Source organism: Pleuronectes platessa, chromosome 15 (assembly GCF_947347685.1).
Source record: "Pleuronectes platessa chromosome 15, fPlePla1.1, whole genome shotgun sequence".
Classification (NCBI taxonomy): domain Eukaryota; kingdom Metazoa; phylum Chordata; class Actinopteri; order Pleuronectiformes; family Pleuronectidae; genus Pleuronectes; species Pleuronectes platessa.
The window spans coordinates 6,005,162-6,029,038 of NC_070640.1; the positions used below are offsets into that span (position 1 = coordinate 6,005,162).

At 41.1% G+C, this 23,877-nt stretch overlaps 1 protein-coding gene across 2 annotated transcripts in view; it reads right to left on the bottom strand.

Moving 5' to 3' along the window:
- Nucleotides 1–672: 672 nt before the first annotated feature.
- LOC128456967 (replication protein A 70 kDa DNA-binding subunit) overlaps nucleotides 673–23,877 on the bottom strand; it is a 31,356-nt gene continuing 8,151 nt past the window's right edge. For both annotated transcript variants that reach the window (XM_053441418.1, XM_053441417.1), the window contains exons 8-17: nucleotides 22,768–22,870; nucleotides 22,569–22,637; nucleotides 20,034–20,226; nucleotides 15,791–15,927; nucleotides 15,102–15,250; nucleotides 13,240–13,369; nucleotides 7,768–7,944; nucleotides 7,488–7,595; nucleotides 7,078–7,164; nucleotides 673–1,329 (exon numbers count right to left, since the gene is read on the bottom strand). In XM_053441418.1, the coding sequence (XP_053297393.1) occupies nucleotides 1,198–1,329; nucleotides 7,078–7,164; nucleotides 7,488–7,595; nucleotides 7,768–7,944; nucleotides 13,240–13,369; nucleotides 15,102–15,250; nucleotides 15,791–15,927; nucleotides 20,034–20,226; nucleotides 22,569–22,637; nucleotides 22,768–22,870 (1,285 nt within the window). In that variant the 3' untranslated portion in view covers nucleotides 673–1,197. The remainder of the gene's footprint in view (nucleotides 1,330–7,077; nucleotides 7,165–7,487; nucleotides 7,596–7,767; nucleotides 7,945–13,239; nucleotides 13,370–15,101; nucleotides 15,251–15,790; nucleotides 15,928–20,033; nucleotides 20,227–22,568; nucleotides 22,638–22,767; nucleotides 22,871–23,877) is intronic.

Sequence of the window (23,877 nt, forward strand, 5' to 3'; positions counted from 1 at the left end):
GATGAAAAGAGCAGTGTGTGTGGGTTTAATCTCCCAAACCTCCTCACACAGCATGGCAGGCAGCAGGCAGGAGATGGTACTGATGATGCTCGGAGTGGGGGGGGGCAGGCGGCCCGCTGCCAACATAAATCAGCATCGTGCCCTTGAGCCAAACCTTGGCAGAGAGAAGCGCCACTAAAGCAGCGTCCGTGCCTCCTGGTGTCTGGATGTGAGCTCACACTGAACACGGAGCAGTTTGAAATGTGATACACACGTTTAATTTGAAAGAAGTTCAGTTTAAATCCGCTTGGAGAGCAGTGAAACACTTTATTAAGTCTGTTTAAGAGCTGATTGGGTCGACACTAAATGCACAAGATGATTAACAATGAAAATATGAAGGTAAAATCTGTAGGGACAATAAAGCCGAGACATTTTATGATTATTATATTGTTCTGTAACACTTTTTATCTTAATTGTTCAAAGCCTCTTCCTGTCCCAATGCGATTTATATATTAGGTTGTGTGAATTTTTTTTATAAAACCAAATAAAAATGATCTCTAACGGACCTGCCGGCCTGTCCCCACCCTGCTGGTGCTCCAGAGTCCAGTCTACACATGTCACAGAGACACACACAGCTGAAGCAGAGACATCAGCAGTAAGTTCATTAAAACAAAAGATAAATACGAGCCATGATTTTGTGTTAAGAACATTTTTATAATCATCCCTTCGTTAAAGGGCAAACAGCAAACCAAACTTTTTTTTTTTTAAATAACAAAGAATCCCACTAAGAGGACAAAGTGAAAACAGTTAAAACAAAATGCAAACATCTTCCACACACTTGAGCCACATCTCCATTTAAAAAAAACACACAAATAAATCGTACTTGTCCCACGTCTCTGACACTGATCATTATTGAACTCTTACAAGAAAAAGCGTTGATCTTAGTGTATTGATTAGAAGACATAAAAATACAACTCACTTCTATTATAAAAGTCAAACTAATCTCTTAAAATGTCAATAAATTAAAGAAGGTTAAAGCAATTTCCAATGTTTCAGAACTGTCGAAGGAAGATAACAACTAAATATCAGTCTTTTGTTTGCCTGCCATTTGTTTTGGTGAATCACCGTCCGCCCTCTGCCGCCTCCGTCAGAGACGCTCTGTTATCTGGCTGGAGGAAGACGTCTGACACACCGGAGGTCGGCCGGAGACGGGTTTAATTACCACGCAGTCGATGGGAAGACTCCGGCCGAGCGGGACAATGTACGGATGTCTCTGAGGAGTCTCCTGCTGTATTCCCTGTGGTCCAGCGGCTGGACTTCAATGACGGTTACCTTGACTCGACTCTCGTCCTGAGGAGGGGAGAGAAACATTTAGTCTGGATTCAAAACAATAACTTTTTCTTACAAATTCTGCTATTGGAGGGGTCGACCTAAAAAATAATAACAACTCATAGTGATAGAAATAATGATAATAACTATAAACTTTTTTATTTATTACTTTCATTTTAAATGTTACTAAGTGATTTAGAAAAGAACATCAAACCAGACAAGGCAAAAAGATCAGTAAAATGAATAAGATGAAATAAATGGGGATAAAACAGTAATAATAAAAGGTCTGACTCCTTTCTCTTGTTTTTCATCTCTACCAGGGATGAGAAAGCTGGTTCACACATGATGAGATGGGCGACACCACTCCGACTGAACTGCAGGACAGAGATTCATCGCTCAAGAGGTGGGATGAGCCAAACCCTGCAGATGTCAGCGTGCAGACTCATTTCAGTTCCTCAGGCCGACTTGTTCCCTCATCTCAGACTCCATCAGCCAATTGAGCTTTTGTATTCAGAGTGACAATCTGAAGTTCACGTTACTTCGACCACCAGGTTTCTAGCTGGTCCCTGACTGGAGAACCAGGTTGTTCCCCCACATTTAATTCAGTTCGATGTGACTTTAACTGCTCAAGGTAAGTAGAGATACAAATTTGGTCTATTTTGAATACTTACCGATTATTGTTGTTATTGTTTCAAGGATAAAAAGAACCACTAATACCAGATGACTATGAGAAAGCTCAGGCTACACACTCAGTCTCATCCAGTAATAGTCAGCGTATCATCGAACAGTGCAGAGGGTTCTGATTCAGACATAGAGCCATCAACTCATTTCCATTCTAATCGCTCTTGCTATGAGCGGGATTACTCCCGAGAGGATTAATTAATCAATTAGCAATTCAGTCGGCATAGCCAGCATCAAAGAGTTGACACTTTCCCATTATCTCATATGTGATTCAACACCTCTGTTAGTATTTTACAATTTGCATTTAACTTAGGATATCAGGCAAATTAAACAATACACGTGGCTGTCACGACAAAGGCTCCACTTGACAAGAGGTGAAGACATATTCAAATCTAATGGTTTCTCCCAAAGGATACTGGCTGAGGGATTGTTCATTTAATGGATTCATATTCCACACCAGCCCACCTCAGGAAAGATTATTCAGTGGCCTGACATTCACCCCTATTCTCCAACTCCATTTCTGAAAGCGGGGTGAGGGGGGGCTGTTCCCTGAAGAACTACACAACTTCTACAGATGCTGGTACACAAAGAGAGACGAAACCTTCACACACTGGAAACAAATAGCCAACGCACAAACCTCCAGCTGACGCCACAACCGCAGATAATTAATGAGATACTACACTGAAAAATTAAATGTTACTACGCTGAAGAGTCATATGAGACACACGATCCCTGTGGAGAGGTTTGAATAATGAAGTAGTAAATAGTAGCAATGGGTAAGATATGAATTATTACAGAACATATAAAAACAAACGTTCAGCTTCTAGATGCCCTCGTGCTGGAAACAGACGAGTCCATCACTGTGGTCCAGACCGAAGAACCTCAACAACTCCTGGATAGATGTGCATGATGTAAGATAAATGGTCTCCAGAAGATGAATCCTACTGATCTCTCAACTTTTAATCCATCCATGAATCTACGCAGTTTATTCTTTGAATGACCTGCAGACATTTCCTGTAGGGTACCATAACGTCTCAGCCAATCAGGACACATTTCAATAACCTTTCATCACTTTTTAGCCCCATCATCAGGTCAGAACTTTGTAGAACTAATTTCCATAAGCCTCTCTGGAGCCTGTGTTTCGTGCTCATAAACAGACGTCAGGATGCTAACGTGCTAAACGTCCTAACTGAACATCCAGGCCATAAACGGTGTCAGTTACATAAATTATTTGAATGACAGCTTCTTCATTTTCCATCTGCACAGGAAGTTTTCACCTTGAGCCACATAGAGAGACGTGAGTCACTTGCATGTCTCTCATGCTGGGGGACGCTGGACAGACCTGGGTTTGTGCGGTTTGTTGATGATATAAAGTGAGTGCATTAGGTGTCATTGTGTGGGACTCAATGGCCTGTCTGTGAACATGAGTCAGGAAAAAGATGGTGCCCTCTGCTAATGTATTCACTGAGATAAAATCGATTCATTCACTTCAGACAGAGTTCTCACACACACACACACACACACACACACACACACACACACACACACACACACACACACACACACACACACACACACACACACACACACACACACACACACACACACACACACACACACACACACACACACACACACACACACACTCGATTCCATTCTGCAGACAACAGCTGTTGATCTATATATGTACATTTGCCTGCCTCCTAAACTCAGCATTAATTATTGATGTGACTTATTTTGTTCTTTTCACTGCACTGCTAATTAAAACTTTCCAAGGTCTTATTGTGTCTACACTTTACTTTCAGTGCCTAAGAGTTTTACACAGAAATGGATGTTTGCATACTTATTTGGACGATGCATTAATCTTCAATATGGCCGTGTTATAGGTAGTGTTGTAAAGAATGCAGCCACTTCAATGCGGTTTGTGTTATTTAGCTGTATTATCATAATCTTACCTCTTGACAGTTTCAGCGTTAATCAAAATACAGCACATCACAATAAAAGCCCTCTGTCGTTAACTGGAGTGGAAATAATGCTTTTAAAAACTCCGAATTAAGTCGGGAGAAGAACCGAAGACTGCGGCTGCACAGGAATCACCAGCTGTACAACATTCAGCTGAAGGCATCTGGGTTTTCATATTAACAGTTTATAGAAGAAAAGCCTTGTTGTGCAAGTTTTATCTTCACTGCTCTTAACTTCCAGTTGTTAAAGTTCACACAAAAAATATGATCCTAAGCATAGTTCTTTCCGTGTGTCCCACTGAAAAACGTTGTCTCGTTAAAGACCCTAATGATGATATTTCTATATTTCCCATTAAATACGAGTGGCAAGAATTGGTTTTGATCATAGACTGTATATATAGAGAGTTTTGATTAGTGTTTACAGAAGCCAATAGAACAGAATCTGGCCCCCGCATCAGAGTCGACAGTGAAAAGCATCTTAACACGGAGAGTAGTGATCACAGCGTGCTCTCTGTTGCTCCGACTTCTCACCACCACCTTCACCTACGCCTGCAGATTCAACACATGAATCAGAGAGTGACCGTCTCTGTGTGCAGGTCAGGAACATGCAGAGTTTATAGTCATGGGGGGAGGTAGTTCATTTTTTTTCTTAAATGAGTAAACGCTGCTGAATTATCACACAGGACTAGAAAAGATAGATTTTGATATAAAAAAAACTACAATACTAGTTTTTTTGTTTGTTTTTTAAATCAAGCGATAAATTCACATTAAACACAGGATTAAAATCAGTTTAATTTTCCATGTCATGAGACCTGTTATTTCAATAATTCATTATATATTTTTTTTAAACACAAGTGGATGATCTTGTCTGTGAGCAAGAACTGAGGTAGAAGGACGTATTGAGACGTATTGAGGCCGACTCAACATTTTAATCATAAGCTATGAAATAAAAATGTTTACTTTGACTAACAACCACAGAAAATAAATATTGCATACTTCCCTGGGGCTCAGAGCACATTGTATCTACATTGTTGAAAACTGAATCTATCAATTCAAATTGTTGGGACTGTGGTTTTGTTGGGGTTTAAATTCTTGCCAGTTTCTTCTGTACAAAAATATATCCTCAAAGTTAATTAATTAAGCAATTAGAACATAACACAGTTGTAGCAAATGTGAGAAACTACATATTTGATGATTTGTTGACATGTGAAGTGAGTTATCAGTGTCAGGTCTTCAAATATCTTGTTTTAACTTTCATCATTCCCCTCTACTGTCATTTCTTAATGAGATTTGAATTCCAAGCTGTAAGAACTCTTATATCTTCTTTTACGACCTCCTTTGCTTCGCAGGCATCATTTAGCTTCATCTTCAGATCCTCAGCCGGCGGCTCGGAGGGTCCGTGGCTGTCGAGCTCTGCCACAAGGTTTGAAGACGATTATATGGGCTCTGAAAATGCCAACAGCTGACATTTCCCTAATGACAATTCTTGGTCCACCCTACAAGTCAACGAGTCAATTACGGCCTAACTAGTTGATTTAGTTCCTAGTCTTCTATAAGGAGGATGAGCTCAAACTGATGCACGTGCCACAATTACCAAATCAGTGGTTTTTCTGAAATCTAAAGTTACAGTGTGAAGAAAGGCTTGTGTTAACTTGCTGCTACAGGAGATGTATTTACCTGTTTTACTTCAAAAATTTGCAAAATATGTAATTTGCCCAGAGGTGCCTAAACTATTGTTTTTAATGAGAAAAAGCTGCATAATAATACTTCAAACTGCCGCTGTAACACTGTTTTTCCTATTCCCCTTATTTTCCCGGGTGGGGCCTCTGGATTGTGATGACTGTCAGTCTATATGTCAACGCTGTATTAAATTTGCCGTGTACTCATGTTCCTCAAAGGACAATTTACAGAAAACATTGGTGCTCCAAACTATTTGTTTTAAATGACCCCCATGACTCTCCCTGTAATGCAGCCCTGCGGACAAACTGTATTGTGAGCTCCACTTCTGGTAAGACCGTGATCTCAGGAAATAAATATCAGTATGTTGCTTGTTTTGCCCGACATGTCTGTATTGTGGGCTGTAATGAAAAATGCAGCCTCCAGCGTCTGCCAGAAGGGCTCCGGGCTTTTCTCTTGTTAGTTGGTCTGTAGCGGTGGAGCAGTGACATTTGCTGTAAACAGACAGTCCAGCTCATTTTACTTGAGTTGCTAAGATTACTCTCCATTGCCAAACACATCACTGTATGTAAAATTAGACTTGCATCTGTGTGGAAGAATGTGCACTCGAGTGAATAAAGACTGAATGGCAATATATTTGCCTGGACTTTGAGAAATTCCTTGAAGAATATGTTGTTTTCCAGACCGTGAAGAATGTCTGGTGAACTCTGCACAGCATCTCTCGCAGGTTCCCCCCCGCGGCAGGGACACAGACCATTCAGACTCATCCTACATCTCAATCATTCCTCTAAGGCCGAGAGTATCTTCCCTCCGTCGCAAATTAGTTTCTGAATAATTAAGTTAATTAGGCTTCGACAGACAATAGCTAAATGCTAATTAGCACCTAATTAAGAGAAATGAATCCACAGCTGTATTTGTTTTAGTATCCAAAGTACACTGGCTACGCAACAACTCCCTTGTCATTGTGGAGCTAATTAAAATGATTTTGGATTCATGTTGTGTGACTGACAGGGTGTTGTCATTACATTACAATCCTGCATCTTGTTTTGTGGCTTTTACCTTCTTGGGACCGAAGTTCAGCGGAAGATAACAACTGATGATCGGTCTCGTTGATATGAATTCCCGGACGGCATACAACTCATTAATTAAAACACAACACTGCAATGTACCAGGCGTTTTACCACCGGGGGGAATTTTCACTTTTTCAACTGTAGTATATTCACTGTGACGTTTTTAAATCAAGCAGGTTTCCTTCAAGTCACAAAACATCCCTCACACCCAACATTCTTTATATCAAAACACACAATCTGTAACACTGCAAGCAACAGAAATATAAACATCAAACTCTTGCAATCATGTGTCATTATATCCAATTCTGTTATTCCTCGGAAACTAAATTGCACTGCATTGTATCAAATTCTATTGTGTGCTCCCGTTAATAGTTACTTACATTGTACGTCTCAAGCTTGACTCTGTTTTTAAAGATGTGCGTCGTGAAGTTGGCTTTCTGGAAGACTTCATCAAAAGCCGTCTCGTCCTTAGGAAAACACACAAACACACACACACACAAATGTTGACTGCAGTAATCTGTTAAAGACCTCCTTGAAAAAAGTTGAAGGCCGTTTTCTTGTCAGACATAAACAAACTAAATCATGAAGAACTATATATGTGTGTGGGTGTGCTTGTCTTTCTATAGCTATGAGGACCAATTTTTGTTCTAACAAATGCAAAGGGTTGATTTTAGGGTTATAATTAGGTTAGGCTTTTGGTTATGATGGTTAAGGGGCTAGGGAATGCCAATTAGTGTCCTCACAACTATAGAGAGACTAGTGTGTGTGTCTGTGTTTGTGTGAGTCTTACTGTGTCTTTTAACTCGCCCAGTGTTTCTGCAGTGTGACCTAATAAGACCTCGGCTGTCTCCTCGAAGCATGTCACCCACTGGTTATCCCCGAAGTCTGCCAAGTTGGCCTAAGAGTCAGACAGACAGGGATGATGAAGGGGAGAGTGATTATTTATGTGCATGTTTGAGTGTGTGTGTGTGTGAGTGATTACAGAAGATACAGTATTTCTCACAGTCAGCATCACCGTATGTGTGTCAAACAGGCATTAATGATGTGCACTGCATGCACTCTGCACTTACAGAGAGTAGGAATCTGTATTTAAAGTTGGGGAACTCTCTGTTACACTTCTCGCAGCGGTACATCCCGTTCTGTTGGTCTATAACCTTCTTCTTGCAGTCTGCAGACGGACAGGCCCGGTACAGACAAGTGTCCTTACGAGTGAACAGCAGCGTCGCCACACAGCTGAAGTAGTCTGCCTGAATGGAGAGAGGAAGTGGAAGAAGGAGAAATCTAATTATGGGGATAGAGCGGAAAGATCAATAAAAAAGTTACTAAACACATCAAACTGCTGCATTTTAAACGTCTAAGAGGCCATAGTCAATTTGCAGGTGCTGCCTCCTTACACAATATTGTGCCGAGGAGAAATCAAACCTGCAAATCAAGTTACATGCGTGGAGAATATTCCAAACCAAATGAACCTGAACACAACCATTTAATTAAAGAAAATGTTTGTGTTGCGCTCTGTACCTTTTATTTGGCACTGATTGATCATTTCTTTCCATGTTTAACTTGTAGCTTTTCTCATTGGACTCTTTTGGTAGCTGCTTTTCATACTGGCAGATATTAAAAACATAAAGACGACTTTAGCTGTTCTTGTAGCTGCCTGATCGTTGCCTTAATCCAATAAAACGACTCATTTTTTAAGTCTTGAGTAAAACAGCGTTTAGTTGCCTATTCAAAGTGAAAACAGTAAATCATGTGAAAAGTTCAGCCTACATTACAAATAAAAGACGTTATCTGTTATTGCTACAAAAGTTCCCTTGCAACAGAAATGTTGGATAATGGATTTTATTAGCAAAAAAGGTTGTTATTGTGATATTCATGACGACAGAGCCCCTTTACTGTTGACATTAATCAAATATCTGGTCTACAGCACAAATATTACAATCACAACACAGACGTAGGGACAATGACCAACTTCACAAAACTCTTTCCTGTTGGGGGTGAAACTGCAGATTAACCAGCCTAAACGATTCATTAAAAAATTATGCTGCCACTACAGTAAAGGTTTATGTGAATACTATCTGTGACATCACAATCATTACACATATAACAGCAGCATTAGCAAACAGTGATAAAAGGAATCTTGAACTCATCAAATGGTCTTTCATACATTTCAATGTTAAGTTTTCTTGAATAATCATTATTGGTATCTTTAAATCTTAGCAACACAGCTACAACTAAAGCTCATCAAACATGTAAGAGATGAGGAGGCACAAAAGTTCTCCTTCTAGCGCCGGTAGGACAACCTTCACGAAAATGAATAAGCTGCTTCGGGTGGAGAAAGAATCGTTGAATAAAGTAAGAATAAACTCAGATCAAACTTGGCATCATACGTGAAACTGTTGCCAGAACGTCAGTGCAGCTGGTAGATGCACGCTGTTTACAGATCTCTATTTGACTTCCAAACAATCTTGGATGAGTTTAAAAAGAAAGCAGGGAGAGTTTGAGAAGTCCATGTATAATAGATGCAAGATGAGATGGATCTCTCTGCCTCACAGATACATAAATTGTTGTAAATGTGCACACAGACACGTCTAACATGCAAGTTTATATGCAAAGACACAAACGTACACATTTGCAATGCATATACAAGGAGACAAACTTCTTTCAGTTGTGAATTTAAATTAAAATGTACACAGTCGAACAGAATCAAATTAAAATGCAGCGATGTTGCAGTAATTTAAACAGATATTAGCACCTCAGGCAGCAGAGCTCACACTGGTAAAATCAACAGCTCAAAAGGAAAGAAATACCAAGTCTGGGGGAAAAATATCCTCTCATCCTGTGGAGAAGCACAGCATTCGATTTCCATAAATATAAATATAAAGAATGCGAAAAGTAGATGAACTGTGTCTCATCGGGAAGTGGCACATACATGTGTCCACGCCTGCATGCAAATAAACACACGTGGATTCAAACAGACGCACAAGTGCAAGCACAAACAGACTCATGTGCATGTGCTGCACACAGAATGTAAGAAACCAGAAAGAAATCCTTGTTTAACCAGGCTTTAAACAAGATGTTGGAATTACAGCCAGAATTAAAAATAAATGCTCTAAAATCCATTCTCAGTAACGGCAACTACAAGCTCGAACTGGGCCAGACTCATTTCTAATGATGGCCTAAATGAGTCCATCAAAGACTCTCTTTAGGATACAGGCCAGATTCACACAAACACACACTGACTGAGTAATGCTGCTCCTTCGTTATACAACCCACAGTTTGAGTGAAGTGTTCGGTAAGAGCATTGAATGTGAAAAGACCATTGTGTTCTCTGCCTTCCTTGCGAGATGGTTGATGATGAGTCCTTCGTCCCCGCGACCTCTACAGATACTGTCAGTCAGACTTAGAGCTCTCTGACACTCTCTTCCCGCGAGCAAACACTGACTCACAGCATCATAATCTGTCCACCCATCCATCCATCTACCCAGTACCCATGCCACACAGCAAGATCACCCAATCCAAAAAACACTTACTCAGAAGGTTTTATTAATTAGGAGAATTTCTCCCGTTGGCAATAGCCCTCCCATCCTCAACACTCCGCTCCCATGTTCCTGCCCAAGTCTGAAATGTGATGAGGCAGGCACATGGGCAGATGAGATCGCTGGGAGCCTGGAGAGGTGGGAAGGCGAGGGGCGGGGAAGGTGGTGGGAGGGTGGACATGGCGGGAGGAAAAGTACAGGATGCCTTTAGTCGAGGCTCGTTCACGGCTCGTCACGTTGGCAGATGCTACCGAGAATATGAGGATGGAGGTCGGCAGGATCTGGACCGTAGCTCTGCCCTCACAACAAGACCACTCTAAATAAATCCCCCTGCACTTGCCATCATCTCTCCTCTTCTCCTTGTGAGTGTGTTTTTCCCTTTCCCTCTAAATTCCAGTGTGTACACAGACACCTTGGGGCAAAGTCTTAACCTTAAGCCTGCTGTGGAGAACCAGGATGAACAGCGTGACTAACGCTGCACGCAATAACAGATACACACAAAAAACGCTCAAGCACACAAACGTAAAAGTATGTGTGCCGACCGACCTAAAGATTCAAACACACACAGAAAATAGTTTTCATTCTTATCACAGAAAATTCCTGTGTCACCTTCTGGCACCTAAATGCAATTAAAATTTGTGTGTGGAAGGGCAACCAAGGGAAAATCTTCCTCACATAATTGATGTGGCTGCACATGCCAACTTTAATGCTTCTCCCAACACACACACACACACACACACACACACACACACACACACACACACACACACACACACACACACACACACACACACACACACACACACACACACACACACACACACACACACACACACACACACACACACACACACTAGAAATGGCTTGTACACACCAGTCTCACAGATACAGTACATGGAGGCAAACAGGTGGAATGTTGAATTAGATTGCTTCAAAGTAGCTAATGATCTGGATTTCATTATTAGAACGAACGCAGCCTGAGACTAAAAAGAGACTAAAAGAGGAGGGGAAAAATAAGAGCTTGAATTATTTACACATTCTCACCTTGCATCTCCTTCCCTCACTTCTGCCAGTTAACTGTTCCAAACCAATCTCTACCCTTCTCCTGAACATCCCTTGACACTTGTCTCTCTTTGTCTCCACACTCGTGTTCTTCCTGTGGCCTTGTTTCCTTCCATCCTTCGACGCAGCTTTGTCAGTGTAAGTGGCTCTGCCTGGCTCTTCCACACCTTCTCACTCTACCACGTTCTCAGCCCGCGCCACATCCCTCCTGGTAATGTTATGCCCTCAGGCTTCCTCCACCTCCAACACGTAATTAGAAATTCTTGTGAGAAATGACATTGATGCAGGAGCTATCCATATGTGGCTTCTAATTAAATATGAGGAATGATGGAGACTACTCGGAAAAATAGAGCTAATTAAACAGTTATACTTCTACACATGCTACTCCAGTAACGGATGGCAGTTCATTAATTTCAGCCAATATGTTCACTAAGCTAGAATCATGATACTAATCCACGACGTCAGAGCAAAGTAGAACCGAGAGCTGCTCTGTTTACCGGGAATGGCAGACTGACTGTGGGTTTGTGTTTGTCAAAGTGCTTACATTGAAATGAGACGAGGAAGCAGTCGGTCTTATAAATCACTAAACCTGTGTCTGTTCACAGAATATGATCTGCGATGGTTTGAATAAGAGGCTTTCGGGCTGATCTCTGTGTGGCTGAAAAAACAAACCAACTGAAAAAGCCCCAAAAACATAAATTAACATTTGTGTTTACTGATGTTCAGAAGTGGGAGTTTAAAGCACACCTGGTGTCAGTGTTCTACTTTGTGGTCTATCCGACAATTCCAAAGATCTGTCTGCTTGTGTGTTGAAGGCAGATCACCAGAAACAATCATCTTATCCGCTTCAAACTCTGCGTATGTATTGTTAAGGGCCGAAGGAATGGTAATGTAGAATTTGGTTTGATTGGTAAAATGTTCAATATGAATAGAATTTGAAGAAATGGGCGACCAGTGCTCAATGGCAGCGGCGGCTGGGACTGATTTCGTAAGCGGAGTTTTCGATCACAACAACAGTGAGTTCACAGATTCTCCAATTCAGGGTTCATTCCAAAATACATTTTGACGAGCCCCTGTTAGAAGGTAATTGAGCTGAATGCTGTATTTATGGCTACATAGTAAGAGTAAGTAGGTGAAAGAACTCAAGATGATTGACTCTAAAAGTCAAAGACCATCAACGTGAAAGAGCTGTTGTGATACGACTGGTTCAAACCATTGAAGCTCTAACCCTTTCATATTGAGGGACAGTGTTTACGAAAGATTTCCTGTCATCAAATTCTGTTGTACCGTGGCTGTGCTGGTATGATGTCGTCTATGTGTGGCTTGTCCCCTTCCTTGTTTTAAACAGCAGCCAGCTGCCTGAGTGACAGAGGGATTTATTGACTAACACCAAAATCTGTTTCCAGCCAAAGTTTTTGTCGAGTCGCCTCAGTGATCCAACTAAAACTGGTTTCGTTTTTTTGCTCTTACACACCTTGTGGATTTATTGATCTGCTGTAGATCTCTATGTTCTGTGACTCAAATACAAATTGCTGAGTCAATCTAAAACTCAAAAATCTAACCTTGAGTTACGCAGAGCAATAAAAGTGCCAATGAAACAGAAATACTAAACATACATGCAATGTATTCAGTGAAATGAAGACATAAAACCTTAGATTACGTCTTCACTGCTTGCAATTTCCACCACTTACTTGATCTTCAAATGGTAAATGATAAATGAACGTTATATATCGCATTTCCTAGTCTAATGGACCACACAAAACGCTTTATAATACAGATTCATATTCACATTTAACAATGGCACTTTAGGGGCAATTTGGGCTTCACTATGAGGACTAGAGGATTTCTACCACCAGGATAAAGATTTCTCGTAACTTAAAGTGCAATAACTAATTCCCTGATATGTGTATGTACAGCTTGCACGTCGGCCTATGTGCAATGTACCTTCTCTCCGTGTCCCATGTTTTCGTTCTTCACGTCACTCAGTGTTTTCCAGTTGATCTTCATTCCGCTGCTTGCTGACCACGAGCTGGTCAGGGATTGGCTGTTGAGAGCGAAGCCATCCTCGTCGTACCTGCACATGAACACACACGGAGCACACAAGCAAATAAAGTTATGCACAAACACGCTTGTGCATCAAAACTAACATAGAGATTCATACATGTGAACTATGACATACATTATTTCAAGTATAGGGAGACAGAGATAAAGAGGAAAATAAAAGAGGGAGGGGTTGATAATCATAAAGAAAAACACAAAGCTAGCTGATATAATGATCCTTCATACTGAGGTTATTATATTACAGAGCGTGCACTGTTTATATTAGTCGTATATGAGAGATTATTCTTATTATATAACAGAGGGTACACTGTTTTATTAGTCGTATATGAGAGATTCTATCTTTTTTTTAAAAAGGGGTTGTAGAAGCAAGTATGTTTACATGAACACACTGTGTGCCGTATTAATACATCTTGAGTTTTCCTCTGAAGGAAATACTGTGTTGTATTACACATGACACTGTATTTGTCTATTGCTATCTAAAGAAACCATCTTCAGCCGTGACTGAATTTCCCTCCTAATCTCTGACTGAACTGATTTACAGCCACTGCATCTGTACTCTGCCATCTCTTTTATCTGACATACTGACTGCTGTCGACATGCCTTCACACATCAATCAGCCTTTTATCTCGAAATATATTTCAGGCCATATACACTCGGGGAAAGAGGAGAGGAACAAAACTCACCCCTCTGTGCTCTTGTCTGCCCACTTCATCTCATTCACTTATCTACCTTTTTAAACATGCCCCTTTAAAATCTTAATGCATCAGCGCTCTACTCCTGCTCTGTATTCTAGATGAGCAAAACAATCTAATCAAGGCATCATCCAACTTCATCAGATTCTTTCAAGTACGAGCGAGCCCGGTCAAAACAATCCCACAACGCACCACATCGCTACAGGAACTCAGATGGAGACTCTTTGTGTTTCCCCATGAAAAACAATTATTGTCAATCGTTCACTGCTTCTCCTCAAAGGTAGATTATGGCCGACGGACACATATCAAGAGGCAAGCAAAAAAATGGCAAACAATGTTATGAAAGGACCAATTAGCTAAATTAATGAACCAGACATTAACGATAGAAAGACTGAACACCACAATGCCCTCAGGTACCATGATGCATGCCCCTTAATTTACTGTATTCACACTGTAGCTATGAGGATGTTTTTCCATTCAATTCTATAAGAAGAGATTTCCATGTAACTGAGGCAATCACGTGCACACTGAAGCCTAATATATTCACACACACACATGTAATAAAGAAGGAAAAAAGGTCCTTCTTTTCAGCGGTGGCCAGACTTGGCATCGGCCCTAATGAGCGTATGAGTCATAATTCAAAACCCTCCACAGGACCTGGAATCCAGTTTGATGTGGCTCGTCGTGTGCACGTCTCTCTGTGCACATACTGAACCAGTTAAGAGCGAGAATCCAGAAATATCCGCGTTCTGCTTTTCTTTTATTCAAACCATCCAATCCCGTCTAGAGTCCCGCTGGGACTGATGAGGCACACGCCACCAGTTTCCTGACACGTGATCATCAGGGCTTCATATGCAAGTGTATTTATTAGTGTCTTTGTGAGTGTGTGTGAGTTTAGTGTTTATTATTAGAGTGACATTATGTTTACACATATGTCTTGTGGTAAGTGTCCGTGCACACTGTACATGCCAGCATGACAACACTGTATAAACATTCCTATGTGTGTTTTGAGTGGGTTCATGTTTGTGTGAGCGCTGCACGCCACTGACTCACCACGTCCTCAGTCTAAAGGCCTCTGGTATGTCTGGGTTGACCATGACTGTTGAGCTGAACAAGGCAGAGATAGATCTGCCTCCGAAATCAGACACGCGAGCCCCTTTGATAGCGACCACAGGCTGCTCGCTGCCATCAAACTTCTCTGCCTGGAGAAAGAAAAAGAAAAACTGTGTCAATGAGGAGAGACATTCTGAACACAAGAGACAGCCAAAGCAGTTGTCTCTTGTATGCCTGCAGCTTGGAAAGTAATGTGCGGTGTAGTTTGCTTTGATAATTGGACAACCTACAAGTTAATTTGAAAGTCATTTTTGGATTTTAGCAAAGAGGAGGGATTAGCTCTTGCAGATTGAATGAGCTTAGAGAACAATAGCACCATTTCTTGCACATTCGAGAGTTATTTAGCCCTTCGTCTCAAATCAGGGACCACGGTCCAAAACACTCCTGAAGGTCACGGGAAGGATTTGACTGATCTAAATTTTACGGCCCAGAAAACGCAATCAAACCACTCTGCATGCAAGAGCACACACACCGTTGTGCTATGTTCACTGACACGGATACATACACGCATGGACACCTTTATAAACACACGATTAATTACCGTCTGCTCAACACGTTTTTACATTAAAAACCCCTCTTAGGATGCAGAAGGAGAGCAGGGAGACAGATAGAAGGATTATAGTTGTTACCTCCTCTCCCCACAGAGTGACTGTCACCACTTTGCCTGTTGTGTCTATTAGGCTGAGGGCCCTCTTGGAGACTTCTCTGCTGGCCTTCGTGGTGATCCGGGATACATCCTCCACACTCTTACACACACCGATAACATCTGAAGAGGGAGACAATTATTAGGAGGTGTTTGTCCATGACTCCTCGTGGATACAGGGATCAAATATGATTTCAGAGACAGTAGAAAAATAATAAAACAGTTTGTTATGTGAACAGAGCCTTTTGAAATGTCTATATATGGTATCAAGAGTAAAAAGGCCCCCTAGATATTTTCGACATTATGTGAATTATTATCAGAACATGAGCAGTAAAGATCTAACCCGACAGAGAAGTGACATCGCTTTGATAGTGCCAAGTTGCTGCAGACTGACATAAATGTCATAACAGAATGGCTAACACCCAGGCCCATATTCCAGATCACAACAAACAAACTCATTCCTCATTCATGTTTCCTGTCAGGCTCAAGGCCTAAACACTTCATTCAGGATTACTGCACTGAGGAGCAGTCACTGCTGAGGTGGACCACCATGACTAATAATCAGAACGAGGAGAATCAATTTCCAAAGCACATTTTTGTATAAATAGAATGGCACTAAGTAGAGCGCATACCTCCGCCAAGGCCAACCGCTCTCCTTAAATTCAATCAAGCCACACCACATTGCCTGCACTCATAAATATCAGTCCCTAAAGATGACAGATTTTTTCCCTCAAGATCCATATATAATTTGCTGGGAAGTCTGTGTGTGTTTAAAGCCCATCTCCCATCCCAACATTTGGGGGAAATCCATTCAGTTGTTTTTGTGTATTTCTGACAAACGACGAACAAACAAACAAACGGACAGGGGCAAAAATACAAACTCCCTGGCAGAGTTAACAAATATGATTTTGCATAGTTCACATGAAAACATAGGAGACATGTATATATATATACAAATTCAATCATATGTAGAGAAAGTTTCAAAAAGAACGCATATCACTACAAATTCCAAAGTGGGGGTCAGGAATATTACTGTCTATGAAGGTTCTTAGGTTTCTGTCTTCATCCTAGCTAAAGAAACGCCATAGGGCTCTTTTCCAAATGGCTTAACAATGATGACATTTGTGCTGATAATTTTCTGTCGATCATCTCATGCCATCAGGACTAGTGCCCACGCGTTGGATACGATGATTTGACAGAATTATAATACAGACTTTTGAAACCGGTCATGATCTGAACTCCATCCTCCCGTCTGCTAACCTTTTCTTTTTTAAACCCCCGCCTCCTAGTCCTCCCTCGCTCTCTGTCTGCACTGTCCTCGCTCTCCTTAATTCCATTATGATTGAAACGATGTCAAACACCTCTGAACTCCATTATCACCACAGGAACAGGCTGACAGTTCTCATTACCATGTTATAATCCCCTATTTAACAAAGGAGCGGGGAGAGAGTAAGAGGAGAGCGTGTGAAGGGAGAGACAACAGATGAGGCCCGGAACATGTAATGCTGCCCCTCTGCGACCAACGGAAACACACTCCTCCAGGTAAACCGCTCAGTGCATCCCTTAACTTGTGTAATGCTCTGCTGTGCTGCCCTGTAGTTCTCAAAGCTAATGTAATCATGTAATATTACTGCTCAAATATAAACCCACGGTGCTCAAACCTCAGTAGATTTGACCATTAATGTCTCCATTATGGCATGTCCAGCACTTAAAAGAATCAATAGCCCTCCATGTGCTGCTATCCAGTTGCTGTATGTTTTTCATGAGCGTATGGAAGTGAAGTTAAAAAAAAACTATTCAACTATGCAATTCAACAATCCCATCTGGATGTGTGATCACAGGTACAAGAGGCCACATGGACCTGTGCTGATAGGTGTGGTGAGAAATGCACCTTCAAACCCATGGAGAATATGAGGAGCAATAATTTGCATCTAAACAAGATTTGGTGAGAAACTTCCCATTTCAGCCGAGCTATTTCCTCCCATTCTCACTCTTCTTTAGCACGTGTTCATCTTGCTTTGAAAACCTGTTATCTGTTGGGTACAGACTGAAATGTGTTTAAACACCAAGTATCAGAAACTGTCAAGCACCATGTCAGATTTTAGATCTGTGATCATGTTTGATTACATTTTAAAAAACGATGCCACTTTCTAATTACAGTTTCGATTGTGCAGTTGAAGAAACAGGGGCTTTTGTAGAAATAGAGTGGATGCATTCCTCAGAAGTAAGTTATCTAAAATCTGTATTGTTTTGTATCCCTTCCAAAAAATCTGTATTAAAATGTAACTGGTAAAGATAAACATCACCTTCACAGACCAGTTTATAAAAATACAATAAATTCTGAAGTTTAAAACAAATTACCTCCTAATTGCCACACCTGCAGAGAGACCGCTATCCGACATGTGCATCATATCACTAATAACATTCAGCACATCGTTGAATCACCACGTTCAACCCCAATCTACACACGGACCGTCCCAATTTACCTGTCACAGAGATAAGACACCCCTGTCAGGCACAGAGGGCAGGCACCCCAACTAAAACAGTGGAATGAGCATCATCCTCTCTTTATCTTCCCTCGGTACTGTCTGCCTGAATTAACCCTCTCCCTGACCCAGTCGTGACGTTTTCCTCCATGATATCTGGTTCACAACTGACAGGCATGTGTCTGTCTATTTACTTTTGTTTTATATTCACCAACGGTATTTAAGTGTCTGCATTGACTGATCAGAGAGATGGTTCAGCGGATAACACACATGTTTAAATCACAGACTGTTAATAGAGATGGACAACAAAGCATCTCCATCACCATCCGGTGTCTGCCTGCAGTATAGCTAATAAATCCTGCCTACTCCATGTTAATAGATTGGATATGAGTCAAACTAAAAAGGCAAAGTACACGTCAAGTAAATTTTTCTCAAATATGGTTTCTGTCATTATGGATAGGTCTTAACACACTGATGTTTTTTAATTCGTTTTTTGATTAAAGTGTTTTTTTAAAGAATTTGTGGCATTTACCAGTTTTTGGTATGAGAACAAACACAATTCCAAATGGTCCAAACTTTTGTCCCAGTCATGCACGGATATTCTGACTCTCTCCACCGAGATAAACACAATTTTCACCAGACGTCATAATGCCAAACTAATCTGAATAAATTAGGAATTGTAATTTACACAAAATTATTGCTAAATCCTCAGGGTGCTCCCATAATTATCATCATCAGGGTCTGAGAAGATTTTCACAAGTTGATTTTATTGGCATTTAAAAAGGTAAAACAAACGTATATGGTTCAGTAGTTGTTGGAAAAATTCTCTCAACCCAGCGTTTGCCTTGGGGTCTTTACGGAGGTAGCTGTCAAGCAAAGTCCTCAGCTGCACCTGACAATCTATGTATAAGACTTTGGGCTGTAATATTCCCTCATCTAACAGCTGCATGACTGTCACATCTCCCCGATTGCCTCTCACATTAGTCATGGACCACTTTGCGGAAGAAAGACATCTTTGAGCAACTATGTCATGTCAGAACAATCACTCTTTTCTGTGCTATCGTCGTGTTGTGCTGCTCTGATGACGTCAACGACAGCTGTACTATTTATATTTCCTTATTGTCTCAGGTCCCCTTGCTCTAAACAAACACCCCAGAACTTGTTTTCTGTGTCTGACAGCAGGACCTGAAGCTCTGTGGCAGGAGGGAAACGTTTTTGTGAGTTAAAACTTCCAACACATAGAGCAGAGCAGGTTGCTTTTAAGTATATTGAAATTTTAGGGGCGTTTAGATGTGAATAAACAAATATCGTTGACAAAAATCATCATTTAATTGGACTTAAGTGTGATGGAAAGATTTTTCTTTAAACCGACATCGGCCCAAATAGCTTGACGTGAAAAAGATTGACAATCCTCTTCATCACACTATGTGCCCCACTTCCTGCTTCTTGATTCTTGGTTCTCACAATCACTGAATCTCTAATTAACGCTCTGTTTCAGTCGTTATTCTCAAAGTGTGGAGACGGAGTGAGTCATATTTTCTGAATATAGAAAGTCATTTACTTGACACATACCTCTCAATTAGACGATTGTAAACGTTTTGGGGATTTGATTGTGATTTGTGATTGAATATTTAGCTCCTCAGATGGAGTCCCAATTGACTTGAGACTGTACCCACTGTTTAGTTTCTCTTTTATTGATGTATGAAATGTAGAAATCAGGTCTCACAGATGAATTTGTCTTACCAACGATGGCGTCATTGTCTCTGTTTTCCAGCTCGGCGATGGGCACAAAGTCACAGTGCAGTGTGGGGACTCCCTGGCTGTCATCACACAACACAATGGACGAATTGGCCTGGAGGGTCATCTCATACTCGTTCTTCACTGTGGTGAACTGCTTGTTGGCCGGCTTCAGCATAGCCTTGGAGATGTAGTACACCTGTAGGGAACAGATGGTATGAGATGTGATGGCGTCGTAAAATAACACCTGATCAAAGTGGTTATTTCCCTTAAATCCGGAGCAACTATGACTGATCCGATTGAGCGACCACTTTATTGATCCTGCCAAGGAAGTGTTATTACAACAAAACTTTTGTTTCCCCAATACCTCCCAATAGGAATGAAAAAAAAACTTCAAGTCCATTTAAGATGTGGTTTCATATCAGCCCCATCACTTCTCTAATTCACCAGAAAATAAGCAGCTAGTGTTAGCAAGTGTGCTAAACAGTTCAATTTAAACTCGATCTGCAGGGCCCACTTCTTCATTTACTCTTCCAGCTCTCTCTCTCTCTCTCTCTCTGAGTTTGTATCTGTGGCCCACTCTCTCCCCTACACTTCTCTCTGATTTACCCCACACAGAGGTAAATCAGACTGTCAGAGCCAGTCAGAGCCAGTCACACCAACTCGCTCCTCCGTCAATAATCAGACCACGAAGGGGAAGACGGATTCATCCCTTTATTTATCTTTGAAGGGCAGAGGGCACAAATTGGATCTGGCGCTGCGTTGGGAGTCACTGCCAGTTGCTGATACCTGACTCAGTGCAACTAACGAAATGATGGCCAGGGTTAATTGAGTCATTAAGCTCTGTGGGACAGACTGAATTGAGCGTGGGCTTTAACTGGTGTTCTACCTGGATGCAACTGCACAGCTGGAGGGGAACATGCAAAGCGCATGTTCTGAGGGTTTGTCACTGAGACTCTATAATCTCCTCTCTCACCGTGTCATCATGTTTCTATACACCTCAAGCTTACATTCAACTTTATCTTTTGTCAACTAACGGTGTTTTTATTACTTAACCACTTGAATTCAAAATATGGCGAGCCCTTGACTTACCATGTAGAAAAACTTACTCTGTGTTTTGTGTTTATGTTCATTATCATTTTGAAGGTAATATTTTAGTTTTGTATGAAATTCTGTTTGGTTTTCCGCATTAGAGCCGGGTCAGAGGTAACCGTCATTGTCAGTTATGAAACAGCCGCTTGAGGTGGTAGGCAATACATTTCTTATTAAAGGGACAGGGAAGCAGATGCTTGCTGACATGAGATCCTGAACCAGGGTCCTCTGGTTCAAAGATGATACTATTAGCGATGTCTGCCTCTGAGACTCTTCTACCAAGTGTTATGGCTAAAAGTTTCCTACATGTAAGCTCTTATTGGCTGTTTTCTTATCTTAGATAGACACAACATCCACATGTTGTGAGAGATATTGATCATTCTCCTTGTGGAGTGACGATACCGAAGCTGTAACTAAGACAAAGAAGCCTCTGGAGGTCTAAGTTGTTTTCCATTGCTGAATATTTGACAATTTGTAAAGTTCAGACCCCTCCGCTCTGTGTGCCTCTCACTGTGTTGTCTGCTCCAACACAAACACACTTTTGTCAACACTATCTTTTCCCTCAGAGGCTCATTTGACCAGTGGATCAGAGTTTAACAGGCTCCTTATGGATTTCCACTGGACTGGCAGCCGAGAAAAGATGTCCCCCCATTTCTCACTATGAAGAGGTTGCTGCAAGGCTCGTGTAAAGAGAGATCAAACCTATCCTTTCATATCTTAGAGGATCTAAAGATATTATCTATGTATCAATCAAAAAAGCCCCAGAGTCTGAAACAATGGAACCAGTGGAGATCCCCTGACTGTATGCTAGGTGATCAGGCGGGTAAAGTACAACACTCAGGAATTTGCGTTCACACATGCACATCCTCCGGAGAAAATACGGAGGATCTGCGAAGTCCAGTGCAGTTCTGAGAGCAGCTTGAGAGACAAACTTTATATGTATGCTCCACAGAGAGCATATCCAGACATTCTAACAACAGCAAAACAATAACATATTATCCACCCAACTGCTCGATATGTCTCAAACACAATTCAGTAAAATATGACTAAATAAATCCCTTCCACAAAATCCTCCACTACTTGCCTATGGCTCAGTGATTGGACAGAAGTCCAGCAGGTATGTTTTTTTTTTGCAGAAGCAGTTTATCAGACACTACTTTACAAATGATACACTTGTTTGCGACACTATGTGGATACAAAATGAATGCCTGTGACTGTCTGTGAACTCATTGTATCCTTAAGATATTGTCTTGCTTTTGACAAAAATGAGTCTCAAGTTAATAACTAAGGCGGCTCTGTTCGTTTCGAAGTAACGCTAGTAAAACATTTACTTGCAGCTTCCAGCCGTCCTGGGTAAAGTGCATGCAGACGTTATCATTTTTGTGAGCTTTCCAAGAGACTGTTATCGCCTAAGGTGTGGATGGATATGTGGGAGTGGAACTTGCTCACCTTGCCTTGCTCCACTAAAGAGAAAAACTTGTCCACCTCCTTGTTGAATGCTGTGACCCTGATTTCTCCCTGTTGACAAGCACATTTCATTAAAGACCTTCCGTGGCAAGAATAAAAAGAAAAAAACAGCCATCTGTGACATATCTTGACATATGTTGGCAATGAACAGATATTAAGACATCTCCACTCCTCTACTCACACTCTCATCCATTATCTCAAAGGAGAAGAGCTTGCCCTCTCCTCTAGAGTTATTCCAGGTTCGGATACTGTTCTTGTTGGTGACTCGGGCTCTGATAGTCCACCTAGGGATACACACTAAATCAGAACATACAAAGTATATGTCGACAAAAATGAGATCACAGAACACTCTATAAAATACTTTTGGGGAAAAATCTGTTGTTTAAAAAGTCAACAATTTAATTAAAAAAAAACTTTAATTTAAAATTACCTTGATATTATTAATTTGCTGATAGAGAAAACTTAGATATTTGAAATTTAATCCGATTTGTGTTGTGTATATGCTAAAAATACAATAAATATAAAGCATAGACTTGTTAATAAATACATTTGAAAGGCTCTCTTTGACCAACACAGTTATGTGCAAGTGAACTAGCGGTTGTGGTCTAAAGGTCAGAACAAACAGAGAAGACTGCTGCAGAGACACTTTGAAAGTATTTTTTCTTAATGAGCATCCAAGCTCGGCTCACATCAGTCAACAACACAACAGCGCAAAAGAACAATTCCCCAGGAAATTGGACAAGTGTCTTTTTCCGTCTTTTTAAAGTTCCTTGAAAGAAAAAGAAAAGAAAACATCCAACAACTTTCTTTTCAAAGAGTGAACTAGGTGTTGTACATCTTCCAACTCCGGGATGCATTTAAAATGTGCCTCTCCCTCCGTTTTTAACAACAGCCAGCCGAGCTCGGCAGTTTATGCAGCAGTGAGCTTTTGGACTGCGTTGATAATTGCGCAGTGGAGGATATTCATACCATAACTTTGCCTGCAATTAAATCCCCTATCATGAGAGCAGCTGCTGGCCCAGAGTGAACCTCATTCCCTTCTCAGTATGGATAAGACTGCTCCACCAAGGTTTATGGCAGCCAAAAGCCAATTATAGTCCTCTCTAGATGCTATTACTTAATACCAGCAGAAAGGAATGAGAAAGCCATGTAAACGGGCCATAAAGGACCGCGTGCACATACAAATCGTCGTCATATAATCTACTGTATGAAGCACTTGTCACACACAAACACACACCGGCTCCTTTCATTTAACACAACTGCACGCAGAAGAACCACCGCTGCTGAAGTC